We start from the raw sequence: 16,981 nt of genomic DNA, 5'->3' as shown, positions 1-16,981 counted from the left end.
GATTTTGATAATTGATTATTGAAATCTTTAGATTTGAATAAACAGAAAATTTTTCAATCTTTATCCAAAGCATAGAAGATAATGTTGGAATAAACTTTTTGCAAACAAATCATAAAATTCCACATACATCATCATTACTGCAGGCCTCCTAAGAAGAAATTTCAAACACACCACATCAAAAAGATTTGGGATATACAAAAGATGGTAAGCATATACCATTTTATCCACACCCATAACTTACATCTGGTGTTGCAACGACTGAATCGAATGGAATTTCAACTCTTTCTTTCACAATGCATCGAGTTTCCCCATCCTCCATCACCAGGACCTTCCCAGGCGGGCATTGAACAATTGCTTTCTTCGCTGCAGTTCCTTGCTGACGAAACAGGCCAAAAACCTTGAACTGTGAATCTCTTTTCATAAGGCTAGGTTTGAAACCAGCCAAGGTAAGCAAAGATACCACACCAACAAAGGTAAGCACTGTCTTGGCTGCCGCATTGATGAAAAATCCCAACCCTTTGGATGATTTTTTGGATCCATTTTGCACTTGATTTCTTTCTGATTCATGGAGACTCTTCTTTGTTTTATTGGTTGGGTCACCACTGATGACCCCATTTTGAGCGGACTTATGTGTGGAAGTGAAGTGCGAAAGATGGCCATTGTCTGAAAACATTGAGCTAGGGCCTCGACTTGGATACGGAGGAAGGAGGAGATCATTGTTGTCCCCTACTGCTTCACTAGCAAAAGCAGAAGCCTCATGTATGACTTCCAAGTCCTCACCTTTATACTCCTTCAGCTTCTTGAGCAACTTCTCACGGCTGTAATCAATTTCAGCAAGAGCTGCCTCCCTTTCATACCCTTGCTGCTGTTGTAGCAACTGATAATCAAAAGGAAGTGGTGAAGAGATCAACATCAATTTATAGATCTAAGAAAAAGAAAATATTATGGAGGTAAGAATGCACTTCCTTTATCTGGTTCCAATTCCTCTAAAACTTAAAATAAATAAATATTAAGTGATAAAAGAAATCAAGCAAAAAACTAGGGAAAAAAAAAAAACCAGAAAAGAAACAAAGCAAACAAAATGAGAATTTTATAAAGAACTCACCTACCTTCTCCCAGTTGCAATTTCACTTGGGGTGAAGAAAATGGTAACTTTTGGGACAGCAGGGTCAAAGTAAATGATAAATAGAGTGCTAAGCTACAGCTGTCCATATTTTCATAACAATACTTGGTCCTATACTGAGTTATATATTTTAAGAGCTTACAGATCCTTATAATATGGAAAGAAGAAGAATCATCCACCGTCGACACTTTTCTCTTAAAAGGAGTTAGTCTCACTGTCTTTATACATCACAGTAGCACCTGGAACATAATCAAAGGTGATTCCTAACGAACAGAAGACTTCCAGGATATAACTGCATTAAAATCAATCAATGTGCATTTCACTTGCAAAGTCTCTGCCACCAAAGATAACCAAGAGAAAGAGGAGAAAAATAGCACCAGCTTTCAGGGATTAGTTCAGGTCCTCACGAAGACCATTCTAGTGCTTAAAAGGAGAAGAGTTTTGAAATTTTACAACCCTTACCACTTCAAGTTAATAATCACAACTTCGGAATGGTTTCCAAATTTTACAACCCTTATCACTAAAAGTTAATTTCACTTCTTCTTCTTATGAAAGGGCAACCACAAGTACAGAATACCTGCACCCCACTTTGTGTGAAGTTTGGACAAATTAACCTCCCATTACTACAAAAAGACATTACCCATGCGCGGTGACATGATATGACTAAAAAATATATTGCAGAGGTAGCCATTAGATATCATTGGCATGGGCATTGAAGGTCATTTTTATCTAGAGTTTCTTCCAGAAATCCTCAAAGCACTCTAGTTCAAAGTAAGCAAACAACATATCAGAAAAGCACAAGAAGGAGATGAAAAATCAGATAGCACCAGCAAAAGGGGAACAAACAATACTGATGTGGTAGCCAGCAGAGTCATAATCCTATAAATCTTGGACTCATGAACTGGGGCTTAGGTACAACTCACTCCAACTCTGTGACGCAGAACAGGGATGCTCAGTGTCTTATTTCTCTTTTGGTAGGTAGGAAACCTAGTGAACTGCCCGAGATGAAGAGCTCAAGTTTGATTACATAAAATAATTCCGTCCCACCTTGGCTCCCCACAATTTTATCTTTTTTTGTCATTTAGATAAACTTGGCTCTACGTAGATTTAACACACAATCAAAACCTTACACTTGTAAAGAGTGCAATAATGAAGCATTTGCTATAGCTTTCTGTCTCATTTTTAAAAAATACACATTGTTTAAATAAGTCTTTTTCTTAAAATCCACCAGGGTTGATAACCTCACATACGTGAATATAGCATACAACTCCCTATGATGAATAATTGATATTCTAAATATATACATATATTTATTGTATAAGTGCACCTGCCATAGGCCTGCCAAGCTAAAAAGGTCACAACTCAATTCGTTTTGAAACAATGTCTAAGAGATAGATAATGGAATTTTGATGGGTCAGCCACGGTCTTTGCAGAAAGGCCAAGGTGGTCCATCTACTAACCCTTCACAGCAACACCTACAAGCGTGATGTTAACCCATGCTGCCTAGAATAAGAGAATCCGCTCAAAAATGTTTGCTTCCTTTCAAGAGAGTATCATCGTCTTCAAGCATGAGCAAAATTATTTCATGTAAATAGCTAGTCTCAAGGCTGAATTCTCCACCAGAATACTCAGGCATTCTATGTCTTCCCTCGTGTGTAAGAGCTGAAGGCTATGCTTCAGTTACAAGAATGTTGTAACATTCTCAGTAGTACATGTTTCCTTGTTGACAACTGTCCTAAGGTTTGCTGGACCCTTGACGGCTTTAGAGTTTCTGGGCAATCCAACATTCACCACTTTGTCATGGACAGCAAACTCCCATGCCTCATGAGACAACATTGCGAGACACCTCTCCCTTCATATGCATGTTTGCTTTGACCAATACAACATGTCAGAATCATGTTGTCTGTGCTAAACAAGTAACCCCTCAAATTGATGACCTCAACTGCAATATCATGGCTAAGACCCAAGACTGCCACATTCATGAAACTTCTAGGTCATACTAGCACCTGTTCACATCACATGATGAGGGATGCTGATACATGCCATGTCTAAGGCGTGCTGACTCTCAAGGCATGCCTTTGCGCCTGTACGTCCTCTCTGTGTCATTGGCAACATGCCCTCCAACCATGTATGCGGAACATCTGTATGCCACCAAAGAGCCAACAAGATGTTTACACCCAGCAAATGCTTCCCTTTGCTGCCCAGCCACTTGCCTTCAACTCTATCTTTTATCCTTGTGGGGCTAAGCCCCCACTTCCGATGCTACTTTGTCCACCATGCTGGCCATTTCTGGGACTACTTGTGGACATTCCTCGAAAGTTAAGAGTGTCATCTGTTTGCCTTGAGGAAGCCTTTGTCATGCCAAGATCATGAAGAGGCCTCCCTACCACATGGCATGGGTACATTGCTGGACTGTGCAAGGCATCACCACCCAGCTAGAATAAGAACATCTTAGGAAGCTACCATTCCTTTATCTCATCAATACAATCACTTGGCTTGACTAGTCAAGGTCAATTGTGTATAAGGAAACAAAATAAGATAGCAACCTCGAAGAGTGATAATAAAAAGTTTCAAATAGATTTTCCATAAAATAGCTCAAAGTGAAAAAAAAAAACCAAAATAATAATACTAATAATAAAAGACTACTGTCTATTGCTAATCTAAACAAACAAAAGCAAATTAATGATCACATATGCTGAGGATGTCATAATGGCCCTTGCCATGAAACACCAAGAACATTTGAGATTAGCAGATCAACATGAATTTATTGCAAATAGCTATAGGCAGGGATACAGACGAACAGAGTTGTTCATGAATAACAATAGGCTCACTTGGACTAGTTCAATAATTTAGCAAACCAAACTTGCCCTTGGTTTTAAACTTTCAATAAACAAGCTGGATCTGAGTAATACCATCCTCAGCTCTGTTGGCTCATGAACGTGTGATGATGGTTCAATATAACTAGGTTGTTATTTACTGATCGGTCCTCTTTTGGCCCCTTTGCTTAGGAGTGGGCCTGTGTGTTCAACTCTTAGATCTGGAGTTCGAGAATTGTTAGAGAGAGAAGAGTGATAAGTTGTTATTTACTGGTCCTTTGTTAATTCAAACTTTGTCAATATTACCCAGATATGTGATGCCAGGAAAAAAGAATCAGCATTAACCAATGTGAACAGAAGCGTGATGCCTGGGGAAAGGGGGAAAAAAGAAGAAGAAAAGAACAGAAGCGTTTTTTTTCCTTAGATACAAAACATGTATATATCAACTCTTTACGCATCCATTCTTTAGCTCAAAAAAAGCAATGTAGCTTTGATAAGATTTGAACCAATGCATATAAAATTGGAGTAAGACCTATTTAGGTTTCCTAGTAGCCTAAAACTATATGGTGATTCATTATATTCTTAAGGTCGATAAAATCAGGCACCCACACTATGCAAACAAACAAAATTATTATCTACAAATGTACCAATTACCATGTAAATAAATGTCTCAACCATAAAATAAATTTTGGATAGAATAATTGAGTAAACACTCAAGTATCAACAAAGTTAAACTAAAACATATTTAGTTTCATGCCAATTAATTTGATTATGAAGACTATTCTTGCTTACATAATTGATGGAAAGGCATAACAAGATGAAAACTTCAAATGACTTTGACTAACTTGACAAGCAAATGACAAATGGTACAGAGAAACAAGTGGGTCTTAGAAAAGATAGGAGTTCCTTTTTTTTTTTTTTTTTGATAAGTAAAAAAAAGATAGGAGTTCTTAGCTACATGTATTGATGTAATTAATTCCCAATCACAATAGGTTAACATTAATGATCAGTATTCAGCCCCACTCACCTTACATGAGTATAAATGAACTAACTGGCATATTCAAGAATGGGCTCCATAATCCATATAATATTTGACTGTTTAAAAAAAAAAATTATAATTACAAAGGTTTATTGGAATAAAGAAATTAACATAGAACGTTATGTAAAATCCTACTCTAGGAAAAGTAGAACTACTAAGAATAAATTGGTGAAAAAATTGACCACAAAAGATGATCATTCTAATCATCTCAGATCAATTATTTAAAAGAGACAAGCAATTCCACCTCTAGTCCTTGCCTTCTCTCTCACACGGAGCAGAGTGTGCCAACACACACACACAAAGAGGGCTTAGTGATGGTCAACCTGTCCTGGGTTGAAGGAGAGTTTGTACAGCATTGCGCATAGAGAAATTTTACAATATTTATATCAGAAATTGCCGTCTAAAGTGTAAAAAAAACTTTTTAGTCCTTCCGCCACTATCTATTACAATTCATTAGCAAAAAACCAATCAAATTTACAGAAATGATTCTACACAAAGAAACTTAAATAACACACCGTGTGTATATTAGAAATAAACACTAATTTAACCTGACTGACTTCAAATTAGGGTTTATCTGGATTTCCAACAAAACCCTAATCCCAATAAGATTGGCCTATAAGAAACAATAATAAAAATGACAAAGAGGAACGAACAGAGACCTGCAAAGAAGAGAGTTGAGCTTCCAGCGATTCGAGGGCGTCGCGAATGTCGAGAAGGTTCTCTGTTTCTTCTTCTTCTCGGTCTGCTTCGCCGATTTTCTTCTCCAAAGATGTAGAAGGGTCGTCTTTATCTCCATTTTCTTGTTGATTGTCGTGTTCTGAGTGTGCATTTGGTGCTTTGTGGATGCAACTGGTGATCTTGGATCGAAGCTCGGAGGTTCTAGCCAAGACGAGGCAAATCCCATCTTCGTCCATTGCTCTTTCTCTCTCCTCTCTCTGTTTGTCTCTCTCTAGTTGGAAGTGTTTTGTTTGATGGCGGGTTTGAAAGCGTTGGCACCGCCAAAAAGACCCACCAATGTTTGCACAAGTGATGCAGATGCCCTCTTAGCAGATATGTCAGATAACACTTGCCAGTATTTGCCAAAACCTAGATTCTAATTTCTAACAAACAATCCATCTGTTATTTTCAAAAAAATAATAAATAAATAAACTTATCGACCGTGTTATAAACTTTTTCTCTCTAATATTTAAAAGTCAAGATAGATATTTAATATCATTCTATCATTGCACCTAATTTGAGTTTTTTTGGAGGGCTAATTTGAGTCATTTTCTTACCATGCACAAAGGGGTGTTTTTTTTTTTTACACCTGAATGAATAGAGTAAAATCAAACGGTACAAAAAGTCGCAAGCCATGTATATACACAAGATATTAAGCAGGTGTGTATACATGTATATGTATTAATGGTATCATTGCTTAGAAAGACCATTAAGAGCTGTGCGCAGTTTGAACCTTTCTTTGCTTTAAAATACCATATTACAGAACACAGCAGAATAAACTTCACAATCCACCAATGGATGGCAGCATCTCATCATAGTCTCTGTAATGCAAAATGCAGCCAAGACAATTAGGAATGACAGTCCAATCACAACCATCCCATTTTAGAAAGACTTCAGTGATCAAACCAGCTCCAACTTATGGTACCCAACACTAGCATGAACACGTTGATCATGCTATAAGACAACACTATTTCTCAGACTCAAGTAGGGTCATAATCGACTTGGTATTACAAAAGTTGATCATTCTAGGCTATCATTCTCACTGCAATGAACAATATGTTCACCAACCCATGACCAATCAACTCTATTAACAGGAATTTATGAGGGCACAAGACATTAAATTCTTTGGAATGCAGACGACGGGAACCAAGTTATGCAGTATGTATTCAATTTTCTTCTAGGATTTTTTGTGCCGATTCTTCCTTCGAGAGTTGGGCGTGAATTGCTCAATCATCTCCGTGATAGCTGGGCACAAACACGATTCCTTTACAAAAACAAGGCCACAATCTTTAGTAGAAGAATGTTCTATCCCTTGTGTACCTTGAAGATGGTATAAGCATATTCTTCTTTTGCAGCTTCCAGCTCCTGGAACTCCCCACCTGTGTACATTTAAACTCTAGTGTCATAATACACAGGAAACAACGTAAAGAAGCTTTGGAAATATATATGGAAATCTTGCAAGTCATATCTAATTTCCTTTCGTGTTTGTATCAGTTAATTTTTATGGTTTCAGAGGCCAGCTTAACGAAAAAATCTGACGAAACTTTACACCAGGACAGATAATGTTAAAAACTAATAAAAATAAAAATAAAAAATCGCATTCTTTGAAAAAATATATATTTCCATGTCTTCTAGTCTGTATTTTCCTAGGATTAACATATATTCGACAATTGTAATGCAGCTTGACAAGCAAATTTTTTTTAATGTTGGACTCGTAAAAATAATAATGTTTTGCCTTTACAAGCAGTGTTTGCACCAGAACAAATTAAGGGCCTAGGTATGCCGCAGGATAAGAATGGTTTCCTGAACAAAGTGCCAAACATAAAGGGATTCTGCATAACTCAATTACATTGCTGTCAGTGCATTTCCAAACCTTAAAATTTATTTATCTTCACAAAAACCACCGATAGAAGCCACTACCACAGAAGTAAAGTTCATCAGCCCCATTAGAAACAAAAGTTAGGTGAAGCTCCCAACATAACATGCAGACCATAACCAATTTCTAACAATGAAAGAGATAAGTTTCATGTGAATTTATGAGGGAATAAAATTCAGCAACTGACCACATAGAATGCCATGCCATGTAAGCGAGCCAATGTCTCCAGATATAAATAAATATTTTTATTGTCTGATTTATATGCGGCCTGGATCATCACAAGCTTATAAAAGGTAATAGAACAATGTAACACATTTAAATAAAATGACAAAAGGCTCTCACATTGAGGATTATAGAGATATCAGTCGTGGAATCCCATAAACCAAAAAGTGCCTGTGAAAATGAACAATAAATAGGTTGCATTTGTTCAGTCCCATAAAAAAATAATGATATAATGATAAATGAAGGCTTGAAGCTGGTAATATCACGGAGATTATACAGGCTTGGCTATAGACCATAGCATGCATCACCGGAGCATTGTGTGCACTAATTCAGAAGATAGCTTCTTGTCATGTTTCATCTTTCTAGGATTAACTACTTCAACCAAATAACAAGTGACTTGCAATACAACACTTATCGTTAGAACAAGCTTATTGATACCATTAAACCAGCAAGCAAGTAATAATGAGATTGGTTTTAAGATGCTTAGAACAAGGCACCACTTTTTAATGCCTTAGTTCCAGCTCCCAAAAGCGTCAGGTACAAACCCTTAAAAGCATTAATAGCCGTAGAAAAGTTTAAACAATTGCCAAACACAGAGTTATGTAAATTTCATCAGAAAGGCATTTAGTGCAGGCCCAAAAGGTTCAACATAAAACAGCCTAAAATTACAAATGCAAAAAACTCAAATCATACAAATTTCCATCATACTCTGTTTCAATACTGAGAACACACAGGAAAAAAAACAGAGCAAATTTCTTTTCAGTTTCTCTGCTTCCACGTACAGCATGAATTTGAACTTCTTGTAAAGAAGACAATTACGATGTAGAAAGATCAAAGAAATGGTACAGTAAGAAGCATGACCTAAAATTTTGTAGCAAATGCTCAATTTCTGTTATTCTCTTGACAATCTATGTACATCCATTGCAGTACTTAAGTCTCCATTCATCCTTGAACATGAAAAGGATTGTGGAAGCGTGAATGGGAAGATAAATTTGTCAGCACCCTAAGCTCCAGATATCATACTGAAGTAACTGAAGTTGTGTAGAATATTCACTCATTGATGAAGAGAATGAAATAGGAGATCAAGGCAAACCATGACAGAGAAGGGTCAGCAAGTCGGATATGGCTGGGATGCACTTAATCTTTTTCTCAGAAAGCCAGTTTGGTGTCCATGAAATATGATTGGAAAACAGGAGCCAATATGTTCAGTAGACAAATACATTTCATATACCACCCTCAGCATGCTGATATTACCATTGAAATCACATATATTACTGTGGCCTCAATTATGGTGGGAAATTATTTTATTTCCAGTTTATATATCCAGATCCTCGTCTCAACTAATATGGCAAGGCATTCATGGGAAAATGATGGAGGAAAGTAATGAGCCACATCAGTTGGATGAGAGCGGAATATTCAAAATACGATTAATACTTCTTATTCAAAAGAGCGGAATATCCAACTGTTCATAAATCACTGCAATCTCTTCTTTAAATATGCCAAGTATAAGATAGGCCACTGAATCCAAGATTATCACATAATGATTTATAGCATTTGCAGAACTCAACATCCAAGAAGAATTACCTACAATGTCATCCCGGTTCATCCCCCAGGTAGTGTGAGTCTACACAGAAGTCTCCTTAGCATCCATGCAGCAACTGTTCTAACATGATTCCCCAATGGTAGACCAAAACAAAAGTTCATTAGCATCATGGATATCTGTAAACAGAGTTCGGAACCAGTGGGAATCTCCACACATCAACAAATTTCATTATGAATGAACCTGCTAATCAATGATAGAAACATTACACTCAGAAATGCTCTACCAAAGCCATATACACCTTAGAAAATATTTGAGGATGCACTTGCTCAAACATAAGTTTTGGTAATCAAGTTAGCCCTACCGCAATTGACCTTAGTTTCCAACAAAAGCATTATATCTGGGATTTTCCGCCCTCGACCATATCCCATACCTGATTAGCAAAGTGGGTGATGAAATGGCCACAACCTCGTTCAACAAACACTCAAACAGCAATATGTGCGGTCACTCTGCAAATTAGTAATGTGCTAATTTATGCTGGTACAATGTGCATCTTTCTAAATTTCCAATTCGCTACTGATGCGAGGTTTCACCTGTGATTAAAAGGATTATATAAATAAGACAAATTTAATTGATAAAGACTAATAAAACTATAAATAATATTTAAACTAAACATGTAAGAAGTTAACATGGCAGGATTTCAAAGACTGGTTTGAACTAATTCTGAATATCCTAAATATTATAATACCAAATTGACTATAAGTTAAAAATGAATCACACTAGTAGCCTTAGCACTCAAGGAAGCACCTAAGAGCATCCGCACTGGGTTAGCCAAACGGCCCTTTCCGCAAGGAGCAGCCCAAATGCGCCCGCAGCGGGCTGGCGATAATTGGGCGGGCCCACATGGGCTCGCAATCTGGCTAAAACGCCGTCGTTTTGGGCTTTAGTGTTCATAACTCAGGAACAATGCCTTAAGGCACTGTTTGGCAGCATGGGTAGTTTTGGAAAAAACCAAAAAATAGGTTATTTTGGGCTCATTTATATTTTAAAAAATAAAACAAAATTCATTAAATAAAAAATATATTGTTTCGGCACTGTTTGTCCCAAAAAAAATTTATTTGGGCCAAAAATAAATTTAAAAACCTTCCCCCCCTCCTCTTAAAATTTGATTTTTTTTAAAACTTTTTTTTGTTTTAAATTTTAAATTTATGCCACAAACAGTACATTTGGCCGTTAAGGCATTGTTTGGCTGACACAAACAATGCCTTAATGGCTTTAATTTAAAATTTAAAAAAAAAATGTTTAAAAAATTTAATTTTTTAAAACTTTTATAAAAAATTAAAATTAAAATTTCATTTTCTTATTCCTATAGGATTTTGTAATCCTTATTTTCTTATTCCAATTCATTATTTTTAATCTTAAAAAACCATAACATAATAAAAGTTCTAGTACAAGAAATGTCATAACATTTTTAAAGTAAACAAAATGCAACATAAATTAAACATCTTCACCACCATAGCGGTTCCACAAATTTTTCATCAAACCATTCCTCAACCGCGTATTTGTCTCTCTGTTGCGAATCTGAAGTTGGTGGGAGAATATGTGTGCCACTAAAACCGATGCGCATTGACTTAAAGTAGGAATCGGGATTGCATCCACCGCTGGCGAAGTCCATCTTCCAACATTTGCGTAACACTCATCTTCAATGATCATATTGTGAAGGATGATGCACGTTTTCATTATGAGGCACAAGTCACCTTTCTTCCAATAACGCATTGGTCCTTGCGTTTTTGCCCACTTGATCTGCAATACTCCAAAAGCCCGCTCCACATCTTTCCTGCATGCCTCTTGTCGCGGAGCAAACAAATTTTCTTTTCCAGTGGTTAGGTGCGAAATGGTCTGCATCAAAGTTGCCCACTTAGGGTATATACCATCAGATGGGTAATACTCCATTTTATAGTGATGTCCATTCACTACATAATTAACCAGAGGGAATTGGCCATTGACGATACCGTTGAATACCGGGGAATGATCCAACACATTTATATCATTGTGTGAACCTGGCATTCCAAAGAATGCATGCCAGATCCACAAATCTTGTGAGACAACTATTTCCAATATCAGAGCATACAATCGATAGAACCAAGCATACCCGGGACTCCTCTCTGCTCCCCTTCTTCAAGCAGCCGTGCCATGTCGACTTCGTTGGGTGGCGCATATACTCCTCTGCATACACAGCAACAATAGCATTACAAAATGCCTTCAAGCATTTAATGGCAATGCTCTCGCCGATTTTAATATACTCATCATAGTGATCGGCTGCACAACCATATGCAAGTATACGAACAGCAGTTGTCATCTTTTGTATAAAGGACAGCTCCAGACGACCAGTCGCATCCTTTTTTTTTGGTGGACAAAGTAGTCATCATAAGTTTTGACATCATTAAGGATACGAAGAAAAAGTTCTCATCGCATCCTGAATCGCCTGTGGAAGTACTCCGGTGGATATGTGCAATTCTCGTTGAAGTAGTCTTTCATTAGCTGATAGTGGCTTCCCTCTCGGTCACAATGGAGGCACTGCTTCTTATTACGGACTTGAAATACTTGCTCAACTATCTTTGGCCTCACTAAATTCATAATCTCATAGAATTTGTCTTGATCCTGTTGAATCAACGCGGCAATAGAGTCATCTTCCGAAGAACATGACGAGGAAGAGGAAGAGGAAGAATTAGAGTCTGCCAAAGGAAAAGCTTGTGATAACGAAGCCATTGGAATTTCAAAATTGAAAAAGAAGGAAAATGATATTTTGCTACAATGTTGAGAAATGAATGTAGTATGAGCAAATGAGTATTCATTATATAAGATGAAAAATATAGCCGTTAGAAATATATCCGAAAAAGTTAAAAATAATAATAATAAATTTTTGGAGTGCATGTTTCTGGAGAGCGAAAGCTACTGACGTGACTCTTGGAAAAGCTGAAGTGACATTTTTGGAGAGCCAAATCCAGAAAGGTTGGTGCAGATGCTCTTAACAGAATTCAAAAGTTCATATACAAATGCAAGCTAAATAAATAAATAAATCTACCAACTACAAAATATTATTAAAGATTGTAGACAAGAAACATAAACTGAAGAAATGTGCAAACATAGCACAACAAACCTGATGTTTTCCTCTTCTTGCTACTCTCAACATTCTGATTTTCTTCAATTATCCTTTTTTCATCTTCACCTTAAATAGCAATATAAAAATTGGAACAAATATCATTACATCAATTTTAAAAACGTAAGGGCCTGTTTAGTTAAGTTTTCTAAAAATATTTCTAGAGCACTCAGAAAACATAAAAAAAAACTAAGAGAGTTTTCTGAAAACAGACATTTTCTTGACTTGGGTTTTCCAAAACAGTTCTTAGAAACTATCAACAAAAAAGATTTTTGTACAATTTTCTGATTTTCAGTTCTCAAAACTGAATCGAGCAAACACTAAAGGATTTCTAAAAGGAACAAATTAAGGGCAAATTTTGAAAATCAATAAAGGACAATACACAATATACCAATACCTATATACATATATGTATACCTTCATGAGATTGAGGTGGTGGAATAGTGAAGTGCAAGCAATGATCGAGGAGTCCCCATCGGAGTTTGATGAGCATTTTAGCCCTAAGTTCTCTCCGGCGAATGATATGGTTCCAACCCGCTCCGAGACTGAACGTGCTTCCTTCGTTGGTGAGCTTCACTTCATAGACATGAGAGGTATCGTCATCGACGGCTCCGATTCTGGTCTGGTTCGGATCCTGATCTAAGCTCCGTTTGTTGTGATGGTCCATGTGGTCCACAATGTGTTGCCTGAACGGTCGTCCAGGGAATTGGACCCTCCCTCGCCTCGTGCTCGTATCACTGTCTGTCAGTTCTTTGCTCACAGGCCATAGCTCTGCCTCTTGAGGAGCGTAGTTCAGATCAGATGTCCACGTCTCCATCGATCGGACTCATTGCTCAACCATCCATCCGATAACTATTGCAGCCTCAATCCAAGCTGTGAAATCATCAACCCCAACTCAACTCTTGAATTCCGAGTGAATTTGGGCTTCCAACTCTTTGGAGTTCAAATTTGAACGTTTTGTTTTAAGGGCTTCGTTTGGATAATCAAGACATCAACAAATTCCATCATTTGACCCGTATTGACTATTAAAAAGGAAGGCGCGTGTAACCACGTACGGTAGTATAATTTCTCTAATTATTGAAGATATTAATGTAATTATGACAAATTATAGAAGAGATCCGTCATTTACATTGTTTGAGTTTTATAATTTGGGCTTCCAACTCTTTGGAGTTAAAATTTGAGCATATGAGAGCAACTCCAATGATGATGCAGTATATGGGCTGTCATTTTCAAAATATAGTTGGTGAATTTAAAATGAACTCTTTAATGATGTGTTATTTGAGTTGTTAATTTTTAACTTTGCTAAATCTGATGTCAAATGTAGCATAACAAATAGCTACTCCTATTTCATAAATAGAAGAGAATGACTGCAGGTAAAGAAAGAAAGAGGGGTTCATATATATATATATTAAAAATCATAAAAAATTTCACCGAATAGGATTTTGTTTGCAAAACAAGAATTACAACCTTGATTAGTTGATTTAGGAAAAAAAAAAATTAAAACAAAACCCATACATACTAGACAGCAGTTGCAGAAAAAGCTTCTCATTCTCGTAGATTTTGTAGTTCGCACTTGCAAAGAGAAAGAGAGAGGGCAAGTTCAGAATCAAGAACAAGAATAGAGACGGAGGCAATTGGGGAGACTGAAATGATTTGTCCTATGTGTTGATAAAGTTTGCTTGTTATGTAAATGACAAGTTTACTCATTTATTTTTATATAATTTACATTTTTATCTATTACATTGGATTTGATAATTAATTTTTTCTTTTTTAATCAGACAAATGAGCTAAATAAAATATAAACACTCACAAATATATATATATATATATATATATATATATATATATATATATATATATGGTTATTGAAAATTAGTAGTTGGGAATGGTAATTAGAAAAAAATGATGGTTGTGTCAAAAAATAGCATTTTGGATTAAATATACCATTAAAGCAAAGTTATTAAAATATAGAATTTTGACACTCTAACTCCTCTCAAAATATAGATTTATCATGCAAAAATAGTATTTTACATTGGAGATGGTATGATATAGTAAGGCTTCGTTTAGATAACATGACATCAACAAATTCATTTGACTCATGTTGACGATTAAAAAGGAAGGTGTGTAACCACATTTTATTTTTAGTAAAGGATAGTGTAATTTTTCAAATCATCAAACTAATCCATATAATTATGACAAATTATAAGAGATTCATGTAATTTAGCATAGGTCAAAGTTCATCATGTTTTATAATTTTGAATTAGCACGAGTCAAGTTTATTAGCATGAGTCAAAATAAAGAATAATGATAGGGAGATCGATGAATTAATCCCAAATAAGTATCGAATCTAAAAGTTTTCAAAAATAATTGTTTAACACGTAATAAAAATGATCAACTACGTCAAATTCGATACTAATTCGGTGATTCCTTTTCAATTCCCCTATCATTACTCTAATAAAATAATACATTTACTTTTCAACCTAAGCTCAAACCAAATTGCACTTTACACCATTTAAATTATAAATTTTTGAGTTGCGTATGCTAAAAGCTAGGTTTGCCGGAGTTGCATTCCTATTAAATAAAAGTGAATTCATGATAATATTCAACATCAAGATATTCCAGAATATTATCAAAAATTAGTTTCTCTTTATAGGATGGTAAATTTGCACACAATTAACCCTTTTAAAATCCAATTTGCAACAAGTGACACTTTTCAAAGCCCTATTTATTTTACTTAATGATATTTAATTATTTATTAATTTAGTTTGAATTCACATTGTTGAATTAGTTTAAAGTTTTATACATTCGTGACTCGAGGGTTGACGATGACTAGGAAGTGGGATGAGATAAGATTAGCACACTTACTGTGGATCTAGATAAGTGAGAGATATAAAGGGAAATGATAAATGAAATAGATGGGTGATTAGTCGTGTTAGTTTTCGATATCCATATTTTTCGGCACACCGGTAATTATTATCATTCACAATAATATCGGTCGGTGCATCATGAATTGGTCGGTACAATCTATTATCAGCGTTACGTTCAGTAATTTTTTTTTCTGTACCAATCATATTGGCTTTTTCATGTTTGCACTTTGCAGGCTTGCAGCTTGTTTGTTGGATTAAAAAAAAATAAAAAAATAAAAATAAATGATGATGAAAATTTTAATGTAGTTGTAAAGCTGAGTTCATTAGACAGTGTGTAGAGAAAACTTTCAACAAAAAAAACAATGATTTTCTCTTGGAGTTTACCTTTGATTTGAAGAAAATGGGTTGTGTGACTGTGTGTTATGGACTTATGGCTTTGTAGTTTGTACACAGAGCATAAGTTTGGAGTCTTTTGACTTGACAATTCAAATTTTGAAATTAATAAAAAAAGTTTGGAGTATTTTGACTTGACAATTCAGATTTTGACATTAATAAAAAAAAAAAAAGAAAGAAAAGGATAAGGACACCACGTCATTCATTTCGGTGATGAATTATGAGAATAATATTATGTATTATTCTCAGTATTTTTAACATTAAATTAATTATATGTGTGTCTGTGTGGTATGATATGTGTGTTCATTTATTTTATAATTAAATTCATTTTTATTCATTAGTTTAGCAAAAAGTATAATATTAAACATTTTTATGACGACAGAAACTTAGAATTCATTAGTGGTTCATTACTTATACTAAATGATATTTGAAAATTTCATTAAAAATCACCAAAATTCATTAAAAATTCATCCTTATCGAATTATGTTGTAAAAAGTCACATATCGGTACATTTTAGTCAACATGTGTGTGTTTGAAAAAAATTCACGACTACGATAACCGATAACGTTACATAATACTGATACTCGTCTGGGTCCGTTACACCGCGACTGCGAACCACGGTCCAACTCTTCGTACAGGTAGGCTACCCCCTAGTTTGTTAAGGAAGAAAAAAAAAGAATAGTAATAGTAAAATAGGAATTGTTTGAGAAAATAACTGATTGTTTCATTTTGTGAATAGAGTTATAGTATATTAGGAACTGACTTTTGTAAAATAATAAGGAAAAATTAATAGTAATTAGCAACTATTTTATCTCCCTTCATTTGTACAATGAAAAGTAAATGGATAAAAAGAGAATAAGAATTAAAAAGATAAGAAAAAAAAATATGCTGTTTTCAAAAGAAAAAAGGTAAGCCTAAAAGAAAATCAACCAATAAATGTTTATACTCCAGTGAGTATGGCTATTGATCATCCTTCTTTGGGCGGCTTCATATTTTTAATTGAGTAACATTAAATTATTAAAAAATTAGTCCAATGGGAGGCTGCGATCACTTACCTAACCAAAAAGAAATTTATTGTCGAGTCATTAACCGATTGGTATAATCTCTCCTTTTTCGAATGTAAAAACCCTGAAGTTGAATGTAAAAACCCAACATGTATGAATTTGTGTGAGTATTTAGAGAACCAAAATACACACACAAAAGGTAACAACTTTCTTTCAATGTGAAT

General features: G+C 35.3%; 2 protein-coding genes across 4 annotated transcripts; both read right to left on the bottom strand.

Moving 5' to 3' along the window:
* Window positions 1-82: 82 nt before the first annotated feature.
* Window positions 83-6,096, bottom strand: LOC132294025 (plastid division protein PDV2). The gene is made up of 2 exons (XM_059791743.1): window positions 5,638-6,096; window positions 83-877 (listed from the first exon to the last, which is right to left on the bottom strand). The coding sequence occupies exons 1-2, from the start codon at window positions 5,890-5,892 to the stop codon at window positions 221-223; spliced, it is 912 nt and encodes a 303-aa protein (XP_059647726.1). The 5' UTR covers window positions 5,893-6,096; the 3' UTR covers window positions 83-220.
* A 202-nt stretch (window positions 6,097-6,298) lies between these two features.
* Window positions 6,299-13,477, bottom strand: LOC132294026 (uncharacterized). Of its 3 annotated transcripts, none has more exons than XM_059791744.1 (5): window positions 12,911-13,477; window positions 12,494-12,562; window positions 9,378-12,068; window positions 7,914-7,964; window positions 6,299-7,074 (listed from the first exon to the last, which is right to left on the bottom strand). In XM_059791744.1, the coding sequence occupies exons 1-3, from the start codon at window positions 13,308-13,310 to the stop codon at window positions 11,800-11,802; spliced, it is 738 nt and encodes a 245-aa protein (XP_059647727.1). In that variant the 5' UTR covers window positions 13,311-13,477; the 3' UTR covers window positions 6,299-7,074; window positions 7,914-7,964; window positions 9,378-11,799. The 3 variants fall into 3 exon arrangements, with proteins under 3 accessions (XP_059647727.1, XP_059647728.1, XP_059647729.1); XM_059791745.1 differs by having other exon boundaries at window positions 9,378-12,023; XM_059791746.1 differs by having other exon boundaries at window positions 9,378-9,926.
* Between the last annotated feature and the right edge of the window lie 3,504 nt (window positions 13,478-16,981).

Source organism: Cornus florida, unplaced genomic scaffold (assembly GCF_030987335.1).
Source record: "Cornus florida cultivar Cherokee Brave unplaced genomic scaffold, ASM3098733v1 CherokeeBrave_3.0.0_Hap2_Chr02, whole genome shotgun sequence".
NCBI classification, from domain to species: domain Eukaryota; kingdom Viridiplantae; phylum Streptophyta; class Magnoliopsida; order Cornales; family Cornaceae; genus Cornus; species Cornus florida.
Note: the sequence above shows the minus strand (reverse complement) of the source record. Positions and strands in the feature narration are given on the sequence as shown.

Bases quoted from the DNA above. Each gene is read 5' to 3' on its own strand.
- LOC132294025 (XM_059791743.1), bottom strand. From the start codon at position 5,892: ATGGACGAAGATGGGATTTGCCTCGTCTTGGCTAGAACCTCCGAGCTT. The intron at 878-5,637 runs GTCTCTGTTCGT...TTTGATTATCAG, and splicing joins CTCAACTCTCTTCTTTGCAG to TTGCTACAACAGCAGCAAGG.
- LOC132294026 (XM_059791744.1), bottom strand. From the start codon at position 13,310: ATGGAGACGTGGACATCTGATCTGAACTACGCTCCTCAAGAGGCAGAG. The intron at 12,563-12,910 runs GTATACATATAT...TTGCTATTTAAG, and splicing joins ACCACCTCAATCTCATGAAG to GTGAAGATGAAAAAAGGATA. The intron at 12,069-12,493 runs GTTTGTTGTGCT...TTCCTTTGGCAG, and splicing joins CAAGAAGAGGAAAACATCAG to ACTCTAATTCTTCCTCTTCC.